The sequence below is a fragment of the Rhinatrema bivittatum genome, chromosome 3 (assembly GCF_901001135.1).
Source record: "Rhinatrema bivittatum chromosome 3, aRhiBiv1.1, whole genome shotgun sequence".
NCBI lineage: Eukaryota > Metazoa > Chordata > Amphibia > Gymnophiona > Rhinatrematidae > Rhinatrema > Rhinatrema bivittatum.
In genome coordinates, this window is record NC_042617.1 from 512,743,361 (window position 1) to 512,767,376 (window position 24,016).

Sequence of the window (24,016 nt, forward strand, 5' to 3'; positions counted from 1 at the left end):
TTGCAGGGAACAGAAGGGGAAGGCGTGATAATGAGGCAGACACTGCAGAGCAAAGAACAAATACAAAAAAAAAAAAGCTTTGAATTAGCACAACTTTAAAACTTATGCTAATTCAACCCTTTTTTGTGCCCATTTATAAAGAGCTTAATTTCTGGCAACTCAGAACAGTGTTCCTCCACCCTTTTTCTGGGACTCAAGAAAGCAGAGCAGAGTCAGCAGTGTATATCAGTTCTGGCTCCCCTGAGATAACAGAACAGACTCAGTAATTGCATGGATCACTTATGCCCCCTCCCCCCCCCCAAGCCCTTGGAGGAAGCAGAACTGCTTACGCTGAGACAAGGGCAGCCACATGGCTTTGAATTGGGCATATTTGTATGTGTGTGTGTTCACACGTTTCCCTGGTCCCACCTCTTTGCACAGGTCAAACCTGGTCCTGGTCCTGCTCTTCTCATCCCCTCCACAGTTCCACTTCCTTTCTGTCTACAAATTAAGCCGTAATTACTGCAACTTGTATATTGGGCCTCTTTCAGGGCCTTACAGATTTTGCCTGTCTTGTAATGGGTGAGCATAGATGGGATCATGTGACTCTGGTCCTGCCTAATGTTCACTGGCTGCCTGTAAAGAAGCGAGTGGAATTTAAAATTTTAGTTTTAATTTTTAAATCTCTGAGCATGGATGATCCTTCTTATCTTGCTGATCTTTTTTTTTTGTAATGTAATGTTTTATTGGTCAAATTCAACAGTATAACAATGTACATATGTATGCAGATAAATACAATACCAACATGAGAATCAGCAATACAATGATGCCAGAAATGATGTAAACAAATTGTGAACAACTTAATAAACACTGATACATATATTTATGCACCTAATAAAAGTTTGAGTGCCTTCATTTACAGTCACTAATAGAAATAGAAAGAAATAGATGGAAAGAAGGGTCATCGTTGGTGAGTAGCTGAAGTTGCAGCATGTAAGGCCCCCCCCCCCCTCCATTGTATATATAATTGCCACACCTTATGATATCGAGGAAGGGTGTGATGTTTCTGGGCAGTAATCTAGTATAGGGTGCTCATTGTATCTAGTTTAATTAACAGATGATCCATCGATGGTACCTTCACCTGTTTCCAGGCTGTGGCTAATATGCACCGTGCCCCGAAACACACTTGATTGATCAACAAACTTTCACTTTGGGATATATCAATTGGAGCATTTAGTAATGCTTGTTCCGGTGACAGCAAGATAGGGTGTCGCGTTATTTGTTGTATAATATCGAATACTTCTTTCCAGAATCTCTCCACCCTAGGACATTCCCACCACATATGGATAAAAGTTCCCGGGTGGCCACATCCTTTCCAGCACAGAGCATTGGGGCTGAGCTTGGCTTTGTATAATCTATATGGTGTAAGATGCCATCAAAATAATGTTTTATATCCATTTTCCGTGAGTAGTGTGCGCTAATAAATTTGATCCCACTCCTCATCAGATAACGTTTTACCTAGATCTTTTTCCCAAGCTTGAACGTATTTTGGTCTACCATGTAAGTCCTTCTGTAAGAAGTTATATATTTTGGAAAGATCCCCTTTAATCTTATCTGCCAAGTCACACCACACCTCAAATTGCAGCTTCCCCTGTTCAAACTCCCCCGCTATGCCTTCCTTCCGGACAAATTGACAAATTTGCTGATCCGGATAAATCGCAGAGGGCTGCAGCTGATAGAGGTCCTAAAAATGGTCAAAAGATACTAGTCCTTCCGATCCCCATAACTGCCCCAAGGTGACTGACTATTCCCTTAGTTTTCCATTCCCGAAATAGGGAAGAATCCCATCCCGAACGAAATTTTACATTAAAGATGAAAATATTTCCTGGAGTCTGTTAATAAATGTTTCCACTGGGCCCATAGGTTAAGTGTAGTTTGCAGAGTCGGAGGAAGTGCTCTCATAGGCCTCCACGTCTCTCTAGATTGTCAAAGAAGAGCCTTCATCGGCATAACTCCCAGCATTGCTTGTTCAAGGGCAACCCACCGAGGTGTCTCTCCTTGTTTATGCCATGATAATATTGCGCTAAGTTGTGCAGCTACATAGTATCCCTGAAGCCGAGGAACCCCCAATCCTCCCCTCAATTTATGTCTATGGAGTACATTGTGGGCTACCCTTGGGGCCTCCGTTTCCAAATAAAAGCAAATAAGCGTTTTTGCCAACCTTTCAACATTGCTGTGGGAATATGTATCGGCAGGGACTGAAAGAGGTAATTAAACTTGGGGAGTACATTCATTTTTATCGTAGCAATTCACCGCATCCAAGCAATATTATAATTTTTCCAATTATCTAAGTCATGGAATATTTTAGCTACCAATGGGGTAAAATTTAGCCGAAATAAGTCTTCCAGCTGGTTGCCAATCATTATTCCCAAGATTTTTATGGTTTTCCCTGGCCCATTTAAAGGGAAATTGTGTTTTCAGCAGAACAGCCTGTTCAGGAGGCAGAGAGATATTAAGCACTTCTGATTTATCTATATTAAGGTGAAAACCCGACACAGAACTAAATTCCAGCAGCATATCTGCGACATCAGCTAAGGATTGTTGTGGCTCTCACAAAGTAAATAGCAGTCATCTGCAAATAAGGACATTTTATAATCTATGTCCTCAACTTGTATTCCTGCACTAGATGCTTCCCCTCTTATTCTGGTGGTAAACGGCTCCAGAAATAGTGCAAACAGTAGCGGGGATAGAGGACAGCCTTGTCTCATCCCCCTGTTTATCGGAAATGGGTCAGAATAAACCCCGTTCACCTTGACTCTAGCCTTCGGATTTTATATAATTGGAATAACCAATTTAAACATTTAGGGCCAAAGTTCATTTTTTCCAGCGTTTTAAATAGAAAAGGTCAATGGACCATGTCGAAAACTTTTTCAGCATCGACAGCGAGCAATACTGCCGGAGTGTGATTTTGTTTAGCCCACCACAAGAGAGCAATAATTTTCCGGACATTGTCCGCAGCCTTCTGTCCTGGAATAAAACCCGCTTGGTCTGGGTGAGTCAATTTCGCCATAACCCTGTTAAGGCAGTTAGCTAATATTTTAGCCAATAATTTTAGGTCGATGTTTATCAAAGATATAAGCCTATATGACCCACACTCCATAGGATCCCAGTCTTGCTTAGCCAGTATGGTAATCCCAGCCACATTCTCTTCCAATGATAGCGAGTTGCCTTCCCTCAAAGCATTGAACTTCTCTAGGAGGTGGGGAGATAATTGATCTTTGAAGGTTTTATAAAAAAAAGCCCTGTATACCCATCGAGACCATCGCCTTATTGATTTTGAACTCTTTTATAGCTTGGTCTATCTCCATTGGGGTTATGGGATTTTCAAAAAACTGTTTTTCTATCTCTTATAACTGGGGCAATTCTATTTTAGCAAGATAGGACTCAATCCCGCCCATCTGTATATAGGAATCAGCTGTATACAAAGTACCATAAAACTGTTGGAATCTCTGCTGTATCACCGCCGGTTGAGCCAATATAGATCCATCCTCAGCCTTAATCCTTGTAATTTGATTCTGTGCTATTTGTTTTTTTAACTTACGAGCCAACAACCTGCCAGCTTTATTACCCCACTCAAAATGGTCTTGTTTCACCAACTGTAACTGGAAAGCAATATCAGTCGCCTGTAAAGCTTTCGATTTGTTTCTAGCTTTTTGCAATTGGGCATAGTCCTTGGTAGATAGAGATGTTTTATGCCTCTTCTCTAATAAAGATATATCAGAGAGCAGAGCATTAATATTAGCCTGTTTCTTTTTTTTTGAGATATGAAGCCTGAGAGATAAATTTGCCCCTAAGTACCACTTTTAAACATTCCCAAAATAAAGGTTTAGACTGTGTCACTTCCCCATTAAAATGCTAATATTCCTCTATTGCTTTTCACACAGTCTGACAAAAGGAGCCCACAGCAGAGTATCGTTTAGTTTCCAGTACCTTATCCCACACTTGGAGGCTGTCAGTTGAATGGTGATCCAAAGGGGGGCATGGTCTGACTATGTGATTTGGCCTATTTCTGTCTCACAAACCCTTAGACAAATTATTTTATCCACCAGGAAAAAGTAAATCCTTGAGTAAGAATTATGATGGGAGAAAAATGTATAATCCCGTTTTGAGGGGTTTCTATGATGCCAGACATCTTGTAATTCCCTTTCTCTAATAAGCGTCTTAAGGCAGGTACGCCCCACTTTAGCCCCCAAACCTCCATCCGTAGAGTTATCCAGATGAGGTTGGACAGTAATTTTAAAGTCCCCAGCTATAGTCGTATGGCCCTCGTCCATCTTATCCAACAGATGCCCCAAGTTATCCAGAAATCCCTGTTGATCAGTATTTGAAGCATAAACATTCAGTAAAATGTATTTCTCTCTGTCTATTTCTATCTGTAATAGGAGGTAATGCCCCTGTGGATCAGCTAAAGACTTTAAAACCTGACATTGTAGATCTTTATGTAGGAGTATACTCACCCCTGAGTATCGTGCCATTTTAGAGGCTGCAGCATGATATTGGCGGGGAACAAGGGGCCATCGTAGCAGCCGTTCATACCTGCTTTTCAGATGGGTTTCCTGTAGAAACAAAATATCTGCCTTCAAATGCTGGGCCTCGGTCCTAAGTGATTGTCGTTTCTGTAGGCTATTTAGACCCTTCACATTAAGGGACAATATTTTAATAGACATCATCCTGCTAGAAAAAAAGTGCAAGTTGATCCAGCACCGATAAAAAGCTTTATGCTGCAACCTCCAATGCGTGTTGTGTAAACCCCCAAATCATCCAATTGCCACTTGATCCCTGTCGCCCTTTGGTAATATCTCTTTGCTTGACTATAAGTCTTACTGCCATCCTGCATAACTATATAATCTGATTGACTGACGTTTATACCCACCCCTCCCCCTGAACCCACCCCTCACTCCCTTGTTCCTTAATAGCCCAGCAACCTTGTGCCTGTGGTATATCTGCGCAGGCAAAAAGGGACAATATCGCACACAGAGCCCGCCCCCCGAACCTAGCACACATTTTAACACATAGCATATAGAACATAAATTTAACCTCTGATGAATTTTGGTTAAGTCCATAACGAGACCATTCCTTCAAACATATACTCCAGTCCTTGTATTGAGATATCCAGCGTAAGTTCTAAGCCGGGAACATTCATCCCTTTCCTTTGTCTGGTTCTGGTAATGGATCCTCATGGTTCCTGCGTAGCCGCTTGCCACCATTACGAATCCTCTGCCTTCTTGGAGTGTCCGCCGGAGCTGTTGATGGAATTTGCTTGCCGAGTGCTACAATTGTCACTGTATGACCAGCTTCTTTCAGAATGGCAGCTGCCTCCTCTATATTCTTGGCTTTTGTTGTGACGCCTTGGATGGTCATAGCAATACCAAAGGGGAAGAGCCAGCGATAGCGGATCCCTTCCTTCTGTAGGACCATAGTGATATCTTTAAATTCCAATCTCCTTCTCAAAGTTATAGGGGAGATATCTGCAAAAACCATGATAGTGTTGGACTCCCATTCCCAAGTGGGTTGTTTACTGGCTGCTAAGTAGATTTTTTCTTTTAGAGAGTATCTGGCGAAGCATACTATAATATCTGACCAGCATCATAAACAGCCTCCTAACCCAAGGAAGTTACCCAGACAGTCTAAAAACCGCTTCACTTAAGCCCCTCCTCAAGAAACACAATTTAGACCCAAATGTACTAGCTAATTTCAGACCCATCTCTAACCTCCCATTCGTCGCCAAACTAACGGAGAAACTGGTAAACACACAGCTTTCTGATTATCTGGAAGATCACAAGATCTTACACCCATCGCAATATGGTTTCCGTAAATCACGCAACACTGAAACCCTCCTCATTTCACTAACAGACCATATTATTATGGGGTTAGACAAAGGACACTCCTTCTTACTAGTCCTATTAGACATCTCGGCGGCCTTCGACACCGTCAACCATACCATCCTGTTGGATCGCCTAGCAGATATCAGCATCTCCGGATCTGCTCACAACTGGTTCAAGTCCTTCCTCAGCAATAGGACTTATAAAGTCAAAATCAACAATAAAGAGTCACCCCTAACAAAATCTAACCTTGGCGTACCACAAGGATCTTCTTTATCCCCAACCCTCTTCAACATATACCTCCTCCCCCTCAGCCAACTGTTAACAGATCTCAACCTAATTCATTATCTGTACGCCGACGACATACAGATTCTAATCCCCATAACAGAATCAATCTCGAAAGCGCTCACCCATTGGAATAACTGCCTACTATCCATCACCAATCTACTCAACAGCTTAAACTTGGTCCTCAACGCCTCTAAGACAGAGCTTCTCCTCATCTCCTCAAACGATAACAATATCTCCCAACCACCACCACTAAACTCTCACATCACCTGTAAGCAGGTTAGAGATCTTGGGGTGATTTTAGACAACCGACTAAACCTAAGGAAAATGGTCAACACAACAACTAAAGACTGCTTCTTCAGATTACAGGTCCTAAAACGACTTAAACCACTCCTATTCTTCCATGACTTCAGGACAGTTCTCCAAGCGCTACTGTTCGCCAAAATAGACTACTGCAGCGCCCTTCTACTAGGACTCCCCAAATCCACTACCAAACCTCTGCAGATGATTCAAAATGCGGCAGCAAGATTGTTGACCAGTACCAACCGCTGCGAACACATCTCACCCATACTCAGGAACCTTCACTGGTTACCAGTGAATTTCAGAATTCTATACAAATCAATCACCTTAATCCACAAAACCATCCATCATCAACTTCAACTTGACCTGGAAATACCATTCAAACTCCACTCCTCTAACAAACCAACTAGAGATATTTACAAAGGCACTCTCAATGTCCCCCCCACTAAAGCCACACGCCTCGCTACGACCAAAGACAGAGCCTTTTCGATAGCAGGCCCATCTATCTGGAACAGCATCCCATCAAATCTCAGACTGGAGCCTTGCCTTTTAACTTTTAGAAAAAGACTTAAAACCTGGCTCTTTCACCAAGCCTTCCCTGAACCACTAGTCAATTACTAGTTGGCATTCATTCCTACCCGGTCTGGCACTCTGTCTTCTCGTATAAAATGGACTCTGAGACGTTCAGGTTATAGCACTGTTTAAGTTTGGGTTTTTTTTTTAATTTGTTCATTCTATGGTAACAACACTTTACCGGCCTTTCTTCTTTCCAGCTTGTTGTAAGCTTCCAAGTTCTCTCCCCCTGTTGATTGTAACTTTGACTTATTCCTACCTATTGTTATCTTTCGTTTACTTGAATTATTACTCTAGTTTTCCCTTTGTTAAACTGTAAACCGATCCGATATGGTTATTTACTATGAAGGTCGGTATAAAAAACTGTTAAATAAATAAATAAATAAATCCCTGGGTTTACCATTAATTTTAGGGCCCAGCGACCTGTGCGCCCGCTCCAGCTCCACCTCTGAAACCTCCACAGGTGCTGCAGTATTATTGTGCTGCTGTAATAAGAAGAGACACAATTTTTGTATTGTCGCCTCGCAATCTGCATAGTCCTTTGTCTCAGGTATCCCTCGGAAATGCAAGTTACTGCACCTGCTACGATTCTCCAAATCCTCTAACTTCGCCATGATATCTGCAGAATCGGTTGTGACTTGAAAGACTGACTTCTGCATTGTCTCTATTTTCGTGGCTTGTGCATCTAAGCGCATGTCGCAATCGTCCACCCTCCTTCCAATGTTTGCCATTTCTTCTTTAATAGTGTCCATAGATGTGAGGAGCTCCAATTTGTTTTCCTTCTTTTCTCTCCGCACGTTGCTAAATCAGCAACGAAAATCATCCTGTGTGGGAAGATCGGGAAGGTGCGCCGCGGCTCCCCCCGAATCACTCCCTCCCTTGGGCTCGATCTCACTCGAGGTTGAGGCTTCATGCTCGCCATTGGGCCTGTCGTTGGGGCTTGTGTTTTTCGTGTAGGAAAATTTGCGAAAATCAGGCCCTTTCCTCTTTTGAGCCATCTCAAGTGGCTTAAACACTTATCTGGTGAGGAGTAAGGCTGTAAAATGCCTTTAAAGCACGTTTGCATCAGGGTTTTGGTTCAGGAGAGGCAGGAGCTCTGGATCACACAGCCATTTTGCTCCACGGCGAAGACACACCCCCATCTTGCTGATCTTTTAACCATGTATAATCCCTCATGGAGTTTACAATCTCAAGGTAAAAATTTTTTTAGGAGTTCCATCTGTTAAGGCCTCTAGATTAAGTGTGACATAATCGAGCCTTCTACATAAAGGATCCTTTATTGTGGAATGCTTTACCAGATTTTTTGCAGGCCTCAGTCAATAATTTATTTTTTCGGAAAGCAGCTGAAGACTCATTTGTTTCAAACAGCTTTTGGTAGTCTCTGTTCTCACAGGACAAGCAGGATGGTTGTCCTCACAAATGGGTGACATCGAAGGTGGAGCCCACCACGGAAAACTTCTGTCAAAGTTTAAAAGAACTTTGACTGGCCCCTACTGGGCATGCCCAGCACGGCACTGACCCTGCAGCCAGCAGGGGTCTCCCTTCAGTCTTCTTTTTTCCGCGCAGCAGTTGCCACGCGGTGAAAGGAGCTCTTCTACCACGTTCCTGACAGGAATTCGGTTCTTTTCTTTCCGAAGAAAATTTGCCCCTCAGGGGTCTCCCTTCGACAAATTTTTTTCAGCTTCGCGGAATCCGGTAAGTTTTTTGCCATTTTTTATCGATTTCCGTCGATTTTGGCCCTCGAGGCCTGTTGGCTTGCCGATCCCGCAGCTAAATTTTCGCCTAAAGCCATGGCGACGGGGTTCCGTCGATGTCCGGATTGCACCCGGACTATGTCAATCACAGACCCCCACAGGGTCTGTGTTTTGTGTTTGGGTAGTGAGCATGATGTCCTGACTTGCACTAAATGTGCCCTAATGACACCCAAAGGTCGCAAAGCCAGGATGGAGAAGATGGGGCTCCTCTTCCATGCACCCACCCCAACGCCATCGATAGCATCGACGTCATCGGAACCGGCACCGTCGAAGTTGCACCATCATCGTCAACCCTCCGGTGACCGTCCTCCATCGATGACTTCTCGGCCGTCGACTCCCGTCCCCTCCCCGGATGGGCGAGGAGATCGGAAGGATAAACATCGCCATCGACGGCACAAGTCTCGGCCCGTCGAGGATCCAGAACCATCGACCTCTGTACAGGCCGAGCCACCGACAAAAAAGCCTCGGTCCGACCTGGCACCGTCCACGTCTCGATCGCAGGCACCGAGGAAACCCTCACCCTCTCCGGGTGTGGGAGCCATGATCCCACCGGTTACGGTGGTCCCTCCGGCTCTGCCTCAGCCTCCCTCTCCCGTCGAGCCGGGTATTGTTACCCCTGGTCTCCGGGCAGAACTGGACCGGCTGGTCCAGGAGGCCATCGAAAAAGCGATGCGAAGGTTCCAACCTCCACCGACACCGATTCCGGCATCGATTCCGGCACCGACTCCGGCACCGACTCCGCCACCGAGGAGGGAACCGACCACCGAGCCTCTGGTGGAAGCGCTGGCACCGCTACTGCATCGCATGGAGGCACTCATGAAGGCCCTTCCATCGGTGATTCCAGTAGCACCGACGACTCCACCGTCTCCGACTGGATTCTCATCGGCAGGAGAAACACCGTTCCTGATTCCCCCTTCTGGGGTGGTCCCATCGGTGCCTTCTCGTATATCTCCACCGATTTATCCTTCGGCGCCATCGATTCCAAGACCGGCACCGATTCCATTGGCGCCCCCGAAGCCCTCGATGCCATACCCAATTCCGCCTTCAGCACCGATGCCTTCAAGATTTCACTCGATGCCGGCGGATCCTCAACCAGGTCCTTCAGGGCTTCAACCCCCACATGATCCCTACGATACCTGGGGTGATGATACATCTTCTGACACCGATTTGCCTTCACCACCATCTCCTACAGAGAGTAGAAAACGTTCTCCTCCTGAGGATCTTTCTTTTATTAGTTTTGTGAAGGAGATGTCGGAAGTTGTACCTTTTCAGCTACAATCTGAAACCGATGACAGACACCAGATGATGGAACTGCTCCAATTTCTGGATGCTCCTAAAATCATCGCTTCCATCCCTATTCACCAGGTATTTCTGGATCTGTTGAAGAAAAACTGGGAATCTCCTTCATCTGTTTCCCCAGTTAACAAGAAAGCTGACTCAACATATCTCGTTCAGTCAACACCAGGATTTCAGAAGCCCCAACTAGATCACCGCTCGGTTGTAGTTGAGTCCGCGCAAAAGAAAGCCAAGGGTCTGAAATCACATTCTTCTACTCCACCTACCAAGGACAACAAATTCCTGGATAGTGTGGGACGGAAAGTGTATCATGGAGCTATGTTGATTTCACGCATAGCTTCATATCAACTTTATATGACTCAATACAACAGAGCCATCCTTAAGCAGATGCAAGACTACGCTGACACCTTGCCGGATCAATATCAACCACAGCTTCAAGCCCTTCTCCACAAAGGCTATGAGGCAGGGAAGCACGAAATTAGAACAGCCTATGACATCTTTGATGCTTCCACAAAAGTTTCGGCCACAGCAATCTCAGCCAGACGTTGGGCTTGGTTAAAATCATCCAACCTTCGCCCAGAAGTCCAAGACCGTCTATCTGATTTACCCTGCTTAGGGGACAATTTGTTTGGAGAACAAATTCAGCAAATTGTAGCTGAATTAAAAGATCACCACGAGACGTTGAAACAGCTCTCTTCCATTCCAGCTGAGGTATCCTCCAAACAACCTCCAAAGAAGGACACTAAAAAGTCGTTCTTTCGTCTACGGCGTTATTATCCTCCATCGGTTAGGCCTCGACCTGCACGGTCCTCCAACAGAGCTCAGCCACGCCAGCCTCGGAAGCAAAGACCTACTGTAGCCCCACCCCCGGGACCTGCGGCGGGCCTTTGACTTCCCTGTAGAGAGCACATGCCAAACCCCTCTTCCAGACATCCCTGTGGGAGGTCGACTGTACCATTTTTTACAACACTGGATACAGATCACCTCAGATCAGTGGGTTTTAGCGATTATCGCACAGGGTTACCACCTCAACTTCCTCACTTTTCCAGCAGACTCCCCGCCTCTTCAAGCATGGAGTCTAACCAGCCATTTGACTCAATTACAACAAGAAGTATTCCTTCTTCTACAATCAAATGCTATAGAACCCGTCCCTCCCTCTCAACGAGGAAAGGGATTCTACTCCAGGTACTTTCTAATACCAAAGAAATCAGGGGGGCTACGACCTATTTTGGACCTTCGAGCCCTCAACAAGTACCTTCAAAAAGAAAAGTTCAAGATGGTAACCCTAGGCTCGCTTCTCCCTCTGCTGCAAAGGGGAGATTGGCTGTGCTCTCTCGACCTCAAAGACGCTTATACCCACATTGCGATAACACAATCTCATCGCAAGTACCTACGTTTTCTGGTGGGCCGGAACCATTACCAATATCGAGTACTTCCTTTCGGCCTGGCATCTGCACCGCGGGTCTTTACCAAATGCCTCGTTGTGGTAGCAGCATTCCTCAGGAAGGAAGGTGTCCACATCTACCCCTACCTGGACGATTGGCTAATCAGGGCCTCCACCCAACAGATTGCTCACTCCTCCCTAAACTTGACAATTCAAACACTCCTTTCCTTAGGGTTTCTTGTCAATTACGAGAAATCTTGCTTAGTCCCATCTCAAACCTTATCCTTCATTGGGGCAGACTTGGACACCTTACAGGCAAAAGCTTACCTTCCTCATCAAAGGGTTCAAACCCTAATATCCTTAGCTCGCCAGCTCCAGTCTCAAACCACAGCCACGGCTCGCCAGTTCCTCGTCCTCTTAGGACACATGGCATCCTCGGTTCAAGTCACTCCCATGACTCGACTAGCCATGAGAGTAACACAATGGACTCTGCGACACCAATGGATTCAAGCTTTTCAGCCTCTGTCTTCCATAGTCACAGTTACACAAGCGCTACGCCTGTCCTTAACCTGGTGGACAATCGTGTCAACCTCCTTCAGGGCTTACCCTTTCTCCTACCAGATCCGCAGGTCATCCTCACCACCGACGCATCCCACATCGGTTGGGGAGCCCATGTAGATATTTTACAAACTCAAGGAGTCTGGTCTCGAGAGGAAGCCAAACACCAGATAAATTTCTTGGAACTGAGAGCAATCCGCTACGCACTCAGAACTTTCCAAGCTCACCTATCGAATCAGGTCATCTTGATCCAAACGGACAACCAGGTGGCCATGTGGTACATAAACAAGCAGGGAGGCACAGGCTCCTTCCTTCTGTGTCAGGAAGCTGCGCAGATTTGGGCGGAAGCCCTCTCCCATTCTATGTACCTCAGGGCCACCTACCTGCCGGGAGTGGACAATGTATTGGCAGACCAACTAAGCCGTGTCTTCCAACCACACGAGTGGTCACTCAATCCCTTAGTAGCGACCTCTCTATTTCACAAATGGGGTTATCCCCTCATAGACCTCTTTGCGTCCCCTCAGAACCACAAAGTGGACAATTACTGCTCCCTCATTCGGAGCCAACATTCTCGGCCCAGGGATGCCTTCTCCCTCAAGTGGGCAACCGGTCTGCTTTATGCATTCCCTCCACTTCCTCTTCTGTCGAGGACTCTCGTGAAGCTACGCCAGGACGGAGGAACCATGATCCTGATAGCACCTTACTGGCCACGCCAAGTATGGTTCCCCATACTCCAGGATCTCTCCATCCGCAGGCACATTCCCTTGGGAAACGACCCGCATCTCCTCACTCAAAACGACGGATGCCTCCTCCATCCCAACCTCCAAGCCTTGTCCCTGACGACATGGATGTTGAAAGGTTAGTCCTTCAGCCTTTTAACCTTTCTGATTCCGTTTCTCGTGTCCTGATAGCTTCACGAAAGCCCTCCACCAGAAGGTCCTATTCATACAAATGGAAAAGGTATACATCATGGTGTGCTTCTCACTCCCTTGATCCCCTTTCCTGTCCAATCTCTGACTTCTTGGACTATTTATGGCATCTATCGGAATCAGGTCTTAAAACCTCTTCCATAAGGATGCATGTCAGTGCGGTAGCCGCCTTCCATAAAGGTATCGAGGGTGTCCCTATTTCAGTACAACCCCTGGTAACACGCTTTCTTAAGGGCTTGCTCCATCTGAAGCCACCTTTACGTCCTCCGGCCCCATCTTGGGACCTTAATCTGGTTCTTGGTCGTCTAATGAAACCACCTTTCGAACCTCTGTACTCCTGTGACTTGAAATATCTCACTTGGAAAGTGTTATTTCTTTTGGCTGTTACTTCAGCTCGCAGGGTTAGTGAATTACAGGCCCTAGTTACCTATCCGCCTTACACTAAGCTCCTGCAGGATCGAGCGGTACTCCGCACTCACCCTAAATTTTTACCTAAGGTAGTTTCGGAGTTTCATATCAATCAATCCATCATACTACCCATCTTTTTTCCCAGGCCCCACTCCAACTCCGGAGAACAGACTCTGCATACCCTAGACTGTAAACGGGCTCTAGCTTTTTACCTTGACCGTACAGTTTCTCACAGGAAGAGCACTCAATTATTCGTCTCTTTCCATCCTAACAAATTAGGACAACCTGTGGGTAAGCAGCCTCTTTCCTCCTGGTTGGCGGACTGCATCTCTTTTTGCTATCAGCAAGCTGGCATTCCTTTTCAAGACCGTGTCAAAGCACACTCTGTGAGGGCCATGGCGGCTTCAGTGGCACACCTTCATTCGGTGCCGCTTCCTGACATCTGCAAAGCTGCAACCTGGAGTTCTCTCCATACCTTTGCAGCCCACTATTGTTTGGACAAAGCTGGAAGACAGGACTCCATCTTCGGCCAATCTGTCTTGCGTAACCTTTTTCCAACCTGATGTACCAACACCCTTCCACCTGCCCGGTAGGGTGCGGATGCCCTTTCCAAAATTCTACCTCAGTTGTTGTGCCTGTTGCACGCCGTTGGGTGAATTTAGTGCAAGTCAGGACATCCTCAGCTCGGTACTCACCCATTTGTGAGGACAACCATCCTGCTTGTCCTGTGAGAAAGCAAATGTTGCTTACCTGATGTAACAGGTGTTCTCACAGGACAGCAGAATGTTAGTCCTCACGAAACCCGCCCACCACCCCGCGGTGTTGGGTTCGTTTTATTTTTCCTTTTTAGGCACTGCCTGTAGCTTTGAAAATCAGACTGAAGGGAGACCCCTGCTGGCTGCAGGGTCAGTGCCGTGCTGGGCATGCCCAGTAGGGGCCAGTCAAAGTTCTTTTAAACTTTGACAGAAGTTTTCCGTGGTGGGCTCCACCTTCGATGTCACCCATTTGTGAGGACTAACATCCTGCTGTCCTGTGAGAACACCTGTTACATCAGGTAAGCAACATTTGCTTTCTTAGTAAGTGGATGGATGTGCTCATATCAGTCTGGTAATAGTACACTGTTGTATTGAGTTTGTTTTTCCTTGCATTGAATTGTGATGTGCTGATTTAATTGTTATTTGATAATTAGAATGTTTTATATTATATTGTAATTCACTTAGCATGTTGATCCATTCTAGGCAGATTAGATTTAATAAATAAAAATAAAAAATATTTGAAATAGACAAACTTTTTCAGGAAACATGCCTTACATGGTAATAAGAGGACTACCAGTGTCTGAAACTATCATCTTGAGATGGATTAGATTTTGTATCAGAGTCTTGACAGCTGTAGGAGTTAATAGAACAGGAATTAACAATAAGGAAAATTCTCTAAAGAGAATCTGGTTTACTGACTCACAAGTGAGTCATATGACTATATTTGGTACCGAACAGACAAACTTCCAGAACTTTGTGGAAAAGTTACTGCACATGTACTGTTGTAAACCAGGTTGAACCATTTGTTGGGAAATTAGCGGTATATAAATTTTAAAAATAAATAAATGTTGTGTGCTAGTTCTGGTGCTTTAGCAGCCCCAAGGCTGCCCTTAGTTTATCTGTGCCTGAGAATAGAGGAAAGGCTTTTACCAGTACTATCTGGCATCTTCCACAAACATAAAGTTCACTAGAGGAAGAAAAGTTTGGAGATCCCTGCAAAGTAATGGTTATTTGTCTAAATATAAAAAGTATAGTAGCTTAATTGTAGTCTGCTCTTGGACATCCTGGGATGCAAATCTGCATGGGATGATCCTTGTCCAATGCAGTAGCAAGTTGACTCAAGCTCTCCTTCATCTAAGCAATTTGTTACTCAAAGTAAGAAAATAAGCTGAAGATTTTAGTTGTATTTATTTGCTATACCCAGTCTTGGCTAGTGAGAGCTAAAAAATATGTGACACTGATGATTTTAATGGGAATCAACCTGATAGTTTGGAATGGCAGCTTAATAGGGTAGCACTCTGTAGTATCAGGTAGGCAATCCCTATGTTACATTCCTCTTGCAGTCCCGAGTAGGTAAACTGTACAACAGGGGCAGCTCATGCAATCTGCTGCCTGAGGCGAGGGATGAGATGGCACCCCCCATAGGCTTCCTCTCTCTGGCACCCATACTCAAGCACCCTCACACATGATCTCTCTTCCCCGCCAAGCACCCTCGCACATGCTCTTTCTCGCACACCCCCCAAGCACCCTCTCACACATGCTTTCTCACCATCCCCAGGCTCGTAGTCTCTCTCACACACACACACACACGCACCCCTCTACACACACTCAGTCTCGGGGCCTTCAGCTTCGCCACAAGCGGGACGAGCTTCACTCGCAGCATGTCGGGGGCCTTCATCTTCACCTCGAGCGGGATGTGCTCCACTTGCGGTAGGCCGGGGTCTTCTCCATCTTTGCCATCTTCTGCGCAGAAAATGGCAAAGATGGAGACCCCATGGGGGAGGGGGAATTCTGTGTGGGTCCTTTGTTGTTTTGGCAGCAGAGTGAGGTAGCCATTAGGAGTTTGAGGGGACAGTTTTTGCTGCTTCCAAAGTTTGCCGCCTGAAGCATCTGCCTCACCCTGCCTCATTATAGAACCGCCCCTGCTGTACACTAATCTCTGTCAGTGGCAGCAGAGATTTGGAACCTGCAAAATATGTCTGGAGAGCAATATGCAGAAAAAGAACATTCTTTATAAATGAAAAGCTGAAACAGTTTATTGAAGTGTTTTACTCAATCATCTGTTCATATTTCTGAACAGTCAATGTCTCAGCTCTCCACTTGATGAGTTCCTGTGTCCTCCAACAACAGTCGAAGGCCGCAACGATGAGAAAGCTCTTCTTGACCAACTTGTGTCTTTTTTGAGTGGCAAAGATGAAACTGAGCTTGCTGAGCTGGATCGGGCTCTTGGAATTGATAAGCTTGTTCAGGTAATAGGCCTTCAGCTATCTGTTTAATGTAAGATTGCCATATGTAGTCAACTTTATACCCTGTAGTGAAAATATCCTGATCTCTTGTCTCTGCATACTGTTAGGAGTGTGGTAGTGGTTTATTGGCATCCATGAGAGACAAGTTTATGCAGTTTATAAATACTGTGACTTTTTCCCTTTGTACTATATGGAAGAATCAAATTTGTCACATAGCAAATGAAGATATGAAATGGCTTTTGGAGAAGATTGGAATGTTTTCATCAAAATCTTACTTTATTAGAATTCTTCTAAAATAGAAACAGGGGAGCTGTTCCTAGCTTTACACATGCTCAAGGAATATGACCAGTTACCTGTTTATGCATTCCCAATGAAGAGAACTAATTCTAAATTATTATGTAGAGAAAATTCAAACATATATGCTTCACTTTTGCATAGTGACAGTCCTAAATAAGTTTTATAGTTAAACAAGAAAAATGTATATCCACAATTGTGAGGTTCATATTCAGATGTAGTCTGGATAGCAAAGTTAACCAAATAAATTTATCCAGTTAACTTTGGAGGTATATTCAGTAGTACACTCAGACTATTAATTATATCCAGCTATCGTAAAGTTAGCCGACTAACTCTGAATATCAGAGTTAACCAGCTAACCCATCTCCTCCCAGATATGCCTCCGGAGCACCACTAACTTATCCATCTAAAGTCTAGCCACCTAACTTATTAGCCAGCTAGAATTTAGCCGGATATGTACCCAAATATTTATTTAGTTGGCTAACTTCTGAGTTAATTGGCTAAATGCTTTTGAATATAGACCTCTATACTAATTTAATTTACCCTTATAAGGCAGATACTGTGCTCCAATTTAGGGATAAATGCTCATTTTAGGTATAGAATTACGCGTTTTAACAACATGATCCCACAGTGCTGACTGATTCAGAGTGCTTTATTTTCATTAAGGCAATACTGCTTAAATATATGTGCTTATTTTTTTTAACCCTTTTTAACAGGGAGGTGGACTGGAAGCATTAAGTGAGAGATTTCCTCCTCAGCAGTCAGCTCCTCCAGTGATGATGGATCAGAAGCCTGGCATGTATCCTCAGCCTTATTCTTCTGCTTCTCCCAGCACCAGTCTCCCCAGTCCTTTCGTAGGTATGCTCAGGCAGAAGACTACTTTCGGACCTATGCCAGTTCAGGTACCACCACCTCCTCGAGGGGCTTACCCTACCAGTATGGGTATGCAACCACGACAAACACTGAATAGGCCTGCATCTGTGCCCAACCAGCTCCGACTGCAGCTGCAGCAGCGACTACAAGGGCAACAGCAGGTGGGGAATCATGTTGAATTCATGTATGGTAATGCCAGATCTTCTACCAAGCAGGATCTGGTCTCAGTCTGAGAAGTACAAAATGTCATACAATTAGAGATTTATGAGAACAATGCTAGCTTTATGGTGTTCTTTTATCTAGGAGAAGTCATTATCTTATTCTATTGTGAAATGCCACTATGGCATTTTAGTTTAGACCTTAAGGTCAAATTAAATCATTCTCATGGTGCCCATGTGTATTAACCATTAACATATCCTTAAAGGTGGATACTGCAGAGTAGGCTGTGAAGGAAGTTACAGGGCTGCAAAATCCTGGAAATTTGGAATCTAATTCCATTCCTTATTCTGTGACCTTCAGCAAAATACCTCACCTTTATAGAATTGTGTTTATAGTTGCCTTAGTCATGCTGCTTTTTCTCTTCTCCTTCTCATACATGACATAAGAGATTATTGCACTATGGTATTATGCTGTAAATCATAATAGGGTGGTATAAAAATGTGAAAATGAAATGAGACACATAAATATTATCTCTGATTTTTGTTGCCACTAGGTGTAACTCTTGGCAGTCCTTAATGTTAGGCTGCTGATTCTCTAATACCTTCATTCTAGAAAGGTGGATTTCAGTATTAGGATGTACTATATACAGTCAATATACACAACTCTAGGCATGTCCATAAAAACAACAAATTGTGCAAGCTACACAAAAGCCAGGAAGTATAAAAAAAATCTCAGCTTACCCTTTCTCCTAGGACAAGCAGAATGGTAGTCCTCGCATGTGGGTGACATCATCTCATGGAGCCTGGCACGGAAAACGTTTGTCAAAGTTTCTAAAAGCTTTGACCAGCAGACTGAGCATGCCCAGCCTGCTGCTATCCATGTGAGGTCCCCCTTCAGTCTCTTCTTTTCCGTGGTGCTGTTGCCTCGCAGTCCATGGAGCTTTTCTTTTTTCCTTGATATCTTCAAGCTTTTTTCTCGATTCCTCGTCGGTGCCACCTTGGTACAGTGGGTCTTTTCTGCCATTTTTTAAGTTTTGCGGTCGATCCCCGACTGTTCGCATTATGGTGTCTGTCGGTCATCGACCGCACGTCGGGTGTTTTCATGGTGTCAACCAGTTTTCGTCGGTGCCCCCAGTGACCATGGACCATGTCCTTCACAGATCCGCATGAGGTTTGCATCTTCTGCCTGGGGGCCTCACACAACTTCCTGGGGTGCCGTCTGTGTGACCAGATGTCACTCAAAGGGCAACGGGCTCGCCTTGATAAAATGGAGAAACGTTTCTGGACCCCAAAGTTCCCTACGCTGTGTTGGTCCCTTCAACACCGAGAGACTGCAGGGAGCCATCCGACCCGCTTCCCCTCTGGCCAGTACCTCCAAGGATGATTTCCCTGCTCTCCAGGACATCAGGATCATCGGCTCCTCGGCACCGGGGAGACACCGGGCCGTACACTGGAAAAGATCCCGCAAGCATTGATACCAGTCATCGTCTATGCACGGTTCTGGTTCTGGAGTGTTATCGGCAGCTGCCGACCCGCCATCAAAGCAGCACTGGCCATCGGAGGCCCCAACCTCTGGTGCCCCCGATAGCCCGAGGCGTTCCCCACCGTCTCCGGCGCAGGGCACCGTGCTACCTCGGAGACCCGAGGTAGAGCCGGAGACACCTCGTCCTCCATCAGTCCTGGTAACCCCGGACTTTCAGAAGGAGTCGAACTGCAGGGTGCAGTCGGCGGTGCTTGAAGCGCTGCAAAGCATTGAGCTGCTGGTGCCTGAGCCTCCACCATCGATGTTAGCACCCCTGCTGGAGAGTCTGGACGTCCTCCTGGCACCCTACCCACGTAGCCGGTGCCCAAGGGGCCTTCGATGCCCAATCAGCCACCGATGCCCTCATCTGGAGTGATCTTGATTCTCAAGTCCTCTGAGGAGGAGGAGGAAGATATGGCCGGTACCATGTTCCCCACCGTTCCCCAAGCCTTTGCCGGATCCCTCTGGCTTGCCACAGCCTATGATCCCCTCCATGCTGGGGAACCCATCAATGCTGCCGGTGCCCTCAAGGACTCCGAAGGCTTCAGAGCCTAGGGCTGATGCCCCTCACGGACCTCGCCCATGGCACACTGGTCCCAGTGAGGAGGAGGGGCCTTATGACCCCTGGGGTGACGACTTCTCAGACTCGTCCTTGGAATACTCCGACGACCCCCTTTCGGAGCCCTCTCCACCCGAGTACTAATCCTTCGTGGGGTTTGTCAGGGCTATGGCTGAGGCCATTCCCTTTCAGCTGCTCATGGAGGAGGACGTGCGTCATAAGATGCTGGAAGTGCTCCAGTTCATTGGCATTCCCAAAGAAATCATGACTGTTCCAATACACGATATCTTTAAGGAATTCCTCCTCCTTATGTGGGAGCACCACATTTATGTCTTCCCCGTTAACAGGAAGGCCGATGCTACCTACTTGGTACAACAGGCCGTGGGGTTTGACAGGAGGCAATTCCCCCACCCAGTCTGTGGTCATGGAATCTGCCTTAAAAAAAGGCTCGTTGCTTCCGTACCTATGCCTCCGTTCCTCCGGGATGCGAGCACAGGGAGCTGGATGCTCTGGTTCGTAAAATCTTCCAAGGCACCATGCTGGTTGCCTGCACCTCTGCCTATCAACTCTATATGACCCAGTACAACTGCAGTCTCTGGAAGCAAATCCAGGATTTTGCGGTGGGCCTTCCACAGCAAGAGCAGGAAGCCCTTTCTGCTATTGCCTCACTTGGTCTGGAGGCGGGAAAACATGAGATGCATTCCAACTATGATGTGTTTGAGATGGCAGCTCACTTAACTGCTGTGGGCAACGGCACCAGACGAATGGCATGGCTCAGGACCTCTGATCTCTGACCGGAAGTCCAGGACAGGCTAGCCGACCTCTCCTGCACAGGTGAAAACCTCTTCGGGGACAAGGTTCGGGATGAGGTGGCACAATTTGAAGGGTCATCATGATACCCTTCAATATTAATGGGAAAAAGAAGAGATGAACATATAACACCGGTTTTGATGGCACTACATTGGCTTCCAATAGAATCACGCATACAATTTAAGACCTTATGTAATTTACATAAAATAATCTTTGGAGAAAATAATGATTGGCTGAAAGCAGCAATACGTCTTCATACGCCGCAGAGAAATTTAAGATTGGCAAATAAGGGTTTATTGTCCATTCCATCAGTCAACACAGCCAAATTAACATCAGTGCGGGAGAGAGCTATATCATTAGCAGGCCCAAAACTTTGGAATGAAATGCCAACTGAATTGAGACTACAATCAGATTTTAAGATATTTAAGCGAAACCTGAAAACATGGTTATTTAAAAAGACCTTTAGTATAGATGCATGAAAACAAATTCAGTCCTTTTACCTCTTACCTGTTTTATCTTTTATCTGTCACTTTTATTGTTAATAATCTGTGTTAAGACTGTATTTCTGTTTTATGCCTTTTAATGTTGTTATAAAAAATGATGTATTTATTTTCTTAAAGTTTGTAAACCGTTGTGAAAGTGGCAACTAAACAACGGTCAATAAAACCTGTTAATTAAATAAATAGATAAATAAATAAATAAATAAATAAACAGCTGTCCCCTAGCACCTCGGAGGGCTCGTCCTCGCCCAGAAATCTTCCAGGCAGGATTCTTGGAAACCCTTCTATCGGCAGAGGAAATATTATCCTCTGGCCGCCTGGACTCATCCGCCTCACACCAGTTCCAGGGGTCATCTGCATCAACAGTGGGTGTCTAGACCCCAACCAGCCCCCCAACAAGCCCTGGCCATGGGCTTTTGACTGGCGGCTAGGGAGCATAAGTCAGCCAGCCGTACCCCTGACTTCAGATCCCCGAGTCGGTGGCAGGCTTCTAAGCTTGCCCATCACTGGGAAGAGATAACATTAGGCCGCTGGGTCCTCTCTATCGTTTGCCAGGGTACCATCTGCACTTCAGCCAGCTCCCAGAGACCTCTTCCCCATGACCATCATGTGGTTCATCCACCCATTTGGTCCTCTTGCAAATGGAACTTTCTGCCCTCCTCACAGCGGGCGCGGTAGAACCGGTCCCTCGCCATCAGCAGGGCCAAGGGTTCTATTCGAGGTATTTCGTCATTCCAAAGAGGAATGGCGGCTTGCCATTCTCAATCTCAGGGCGTTGAAACGTTTCTCGTAAGAGAAAAATTCAAGATGGGCTCGCTGGTGTCACTTGGTCCATGTTTTCCTATACCTGGATGACTGGCTGGTCAGGAGCAAATCCCACTCCAGAGCCTTGCAATGGCAGTGCAGACACTGCAGATGGGTTTTGTTATAAACTTCCCCAAGTCGTACCTCTGTCCATTCCTTCAGTTGGACTTCATTGGCGCCAGGCTGGACACGGCACAAGCGAAGGCTTTTCTACCCAAGGACCAGGCAATCACCCTTTCCTCGCTGGCTACCCTTGACCACAACAGTCGAAGGGTCCTAGCTCGCCTTCTGCTCCACCTACTAGGCCACATGGCCTCCATCCATGTGACTCCTTTGGCCCACCTCTGCATGAGGAGGCTCCAATAGGCTCTGCGATCCCAGTGGCGGCAGGCATCTCAGGACCTCAAGGCTCCAGTCACAATAACGGATCCTCTTGAGAGCATCTCTTTCCTGGTGGGAAGATCTTTCCAACTTGGAACGAGGAATTCCCTTCTAGCCCGTTCCGCCCAAGGTGACCCTTACCAACGATGCTTCCCCCAGGGCTGGGGAGCCCACACACAGGGTCTCTGGACCACCACCAAAGCCCACTGTCAGATAAACTTTCTAGAGCTTCGGACAATACGGTACACCTTGTGGTCATTCAGAGATAAGTTGTCGTCCAAGGAAGTCCTAATCCGGATGGTCAACCAGGTCGCGATGTGGTACATTAACAAACAGGGCGGCATGGGCTTGCTCCTCCTCTGCCAAGAAGCGGTGCAAGTATGGACCTGGGTCCTGTCTTCAAGGGATGTCTCTGCGAGCGACCTACCTGCCAGGTCACCTCAATGTGCTGGCGGGCCACCTAAGCCGGTCCTTCAAACCACACGAGTGGTCCCTCATCCCTGCAGTAGTGGCCAAACTGTTCTGCCTTTGGAGTACGCTGGATGAGGATCTGTTCGCCTCCCCTCACAACCACAAGGTGAGCAGGTTCTGCTCCCTGGAAGCAGGAAATGACCATCTGGCCTGCAATGCCTTCTCCCTTCACTGGGGGGAAGGACCTTCTGTACGCGTACCCCCCTCTAGCACTCCTCTCGAAGACTTTACTGAAGCTTCAGCAGGACAAAGGGACGATGATACTCGTGGCGCCTTCTTGGCCTTCTTGACCTAGGAGAAAGTGCAGTTGCTTACCTGTAACAGGTGTTCTCCTAGGATAGCAGGATGTTAGTCCTCAGGAATCCCACCTGCCTCCCCACGATGTTGGGTTCACCTTCGGTTTGTTGTTTTATTTTTCACCCGTATTTTGCTAAGTTACGAGACTGAAGGGGGACTTCGCGTGGACGCGTGGATAGTAGCAGGCTGGGCATGCTTAGTCTGCTGGTCAAAGCTTTTAGAAACGTTGACAAAAGTTTTCCATGCTGGGCTCCATTGGATTATGTCACCAATATGTGAGGACTAACATCCTGCTGTCCTAGGTGAACACCTGTTATAGGTAAGCAACTGCTCTTTCCCCTCAGGACATACAATGTCACTGAAATGCAATAGCAAGACCTAAAAAAGCAAGGATGTGGGGATGCAAAACATTGAGCAGTTTACAATTGCAAAGCACCAAGGGAAGCTGTGGACTGGGGTTCTACTAGAATGCTAGACAGATGTAGTATTTTTAAGCTGGACCTGATCATGATAAAAATAGAGGGTAGATATTCAAAAGTCATTTAGACGGATAACTCAAAAGTTATTCATCTAAATAGCAAAAGTGGTATATTCCGCCACTTATCCATCTAAATTATGGGTAATTATCTGGTTATAATTTAGCTGGTCGAAAAAGGGATGTTTAGTGGGTGTTCTGGGAAGGGGTAGAGTTATCCAGCTAATCTAGCCAAATATCGGGTATATCTGGCTAGGTTAGCCAGATAACTTTAGATCTACTTCCAAGCAGGCCTAAAGTTATCCATTCTCATGTGGCTGGATAACTCACTACTTCCCTGGATATCTTCCGGGATAGCCAGGTAAGTAGCATATCAGAGGGAAAAAAAGGTTGTGAGCCTCCTCACCCGATGCCCACCCTCCACCACCACATAAATAAACCCACCTCCACATGTTGCAGTCCCCAAAACCTGGCATGCATGTGTAAATGTTAGAAAGTAGAAAGTTTCCAAAAACCATTGCTG

At 46.1% G+C, this 24,016-nt stretch overlaps 1 protein-coding gene across 3 annotated transcripts in view; it reads left to right on the plus strand.

Moving 5' to 3' along the window:
- The window catches only part of NCOA1 (nuclear receptor coactivator 1), a 1,093,244-nt gene that overhangs the window by 985,456 nt on the left and 83,772 nt on the right, over positions 1–24,016 (plus strand). For all 3 annotated transcript variants that reach the window (XM_029596190.1, XM_029596192.1, XM_029596191.1), the window contains 2 exons: positions 16,184–16,352; positions 17,360–17,677. In XM_029596190.1, the coding sequence (XP_029452050.1) occupies positions 16,184–16,352; positions 17,360–17,677 (487 nt within the window). The remainder of the gene's footprint in view (positions 1–16,183; positions 16,353–17,359; positions 17,678–24,016) is intronic.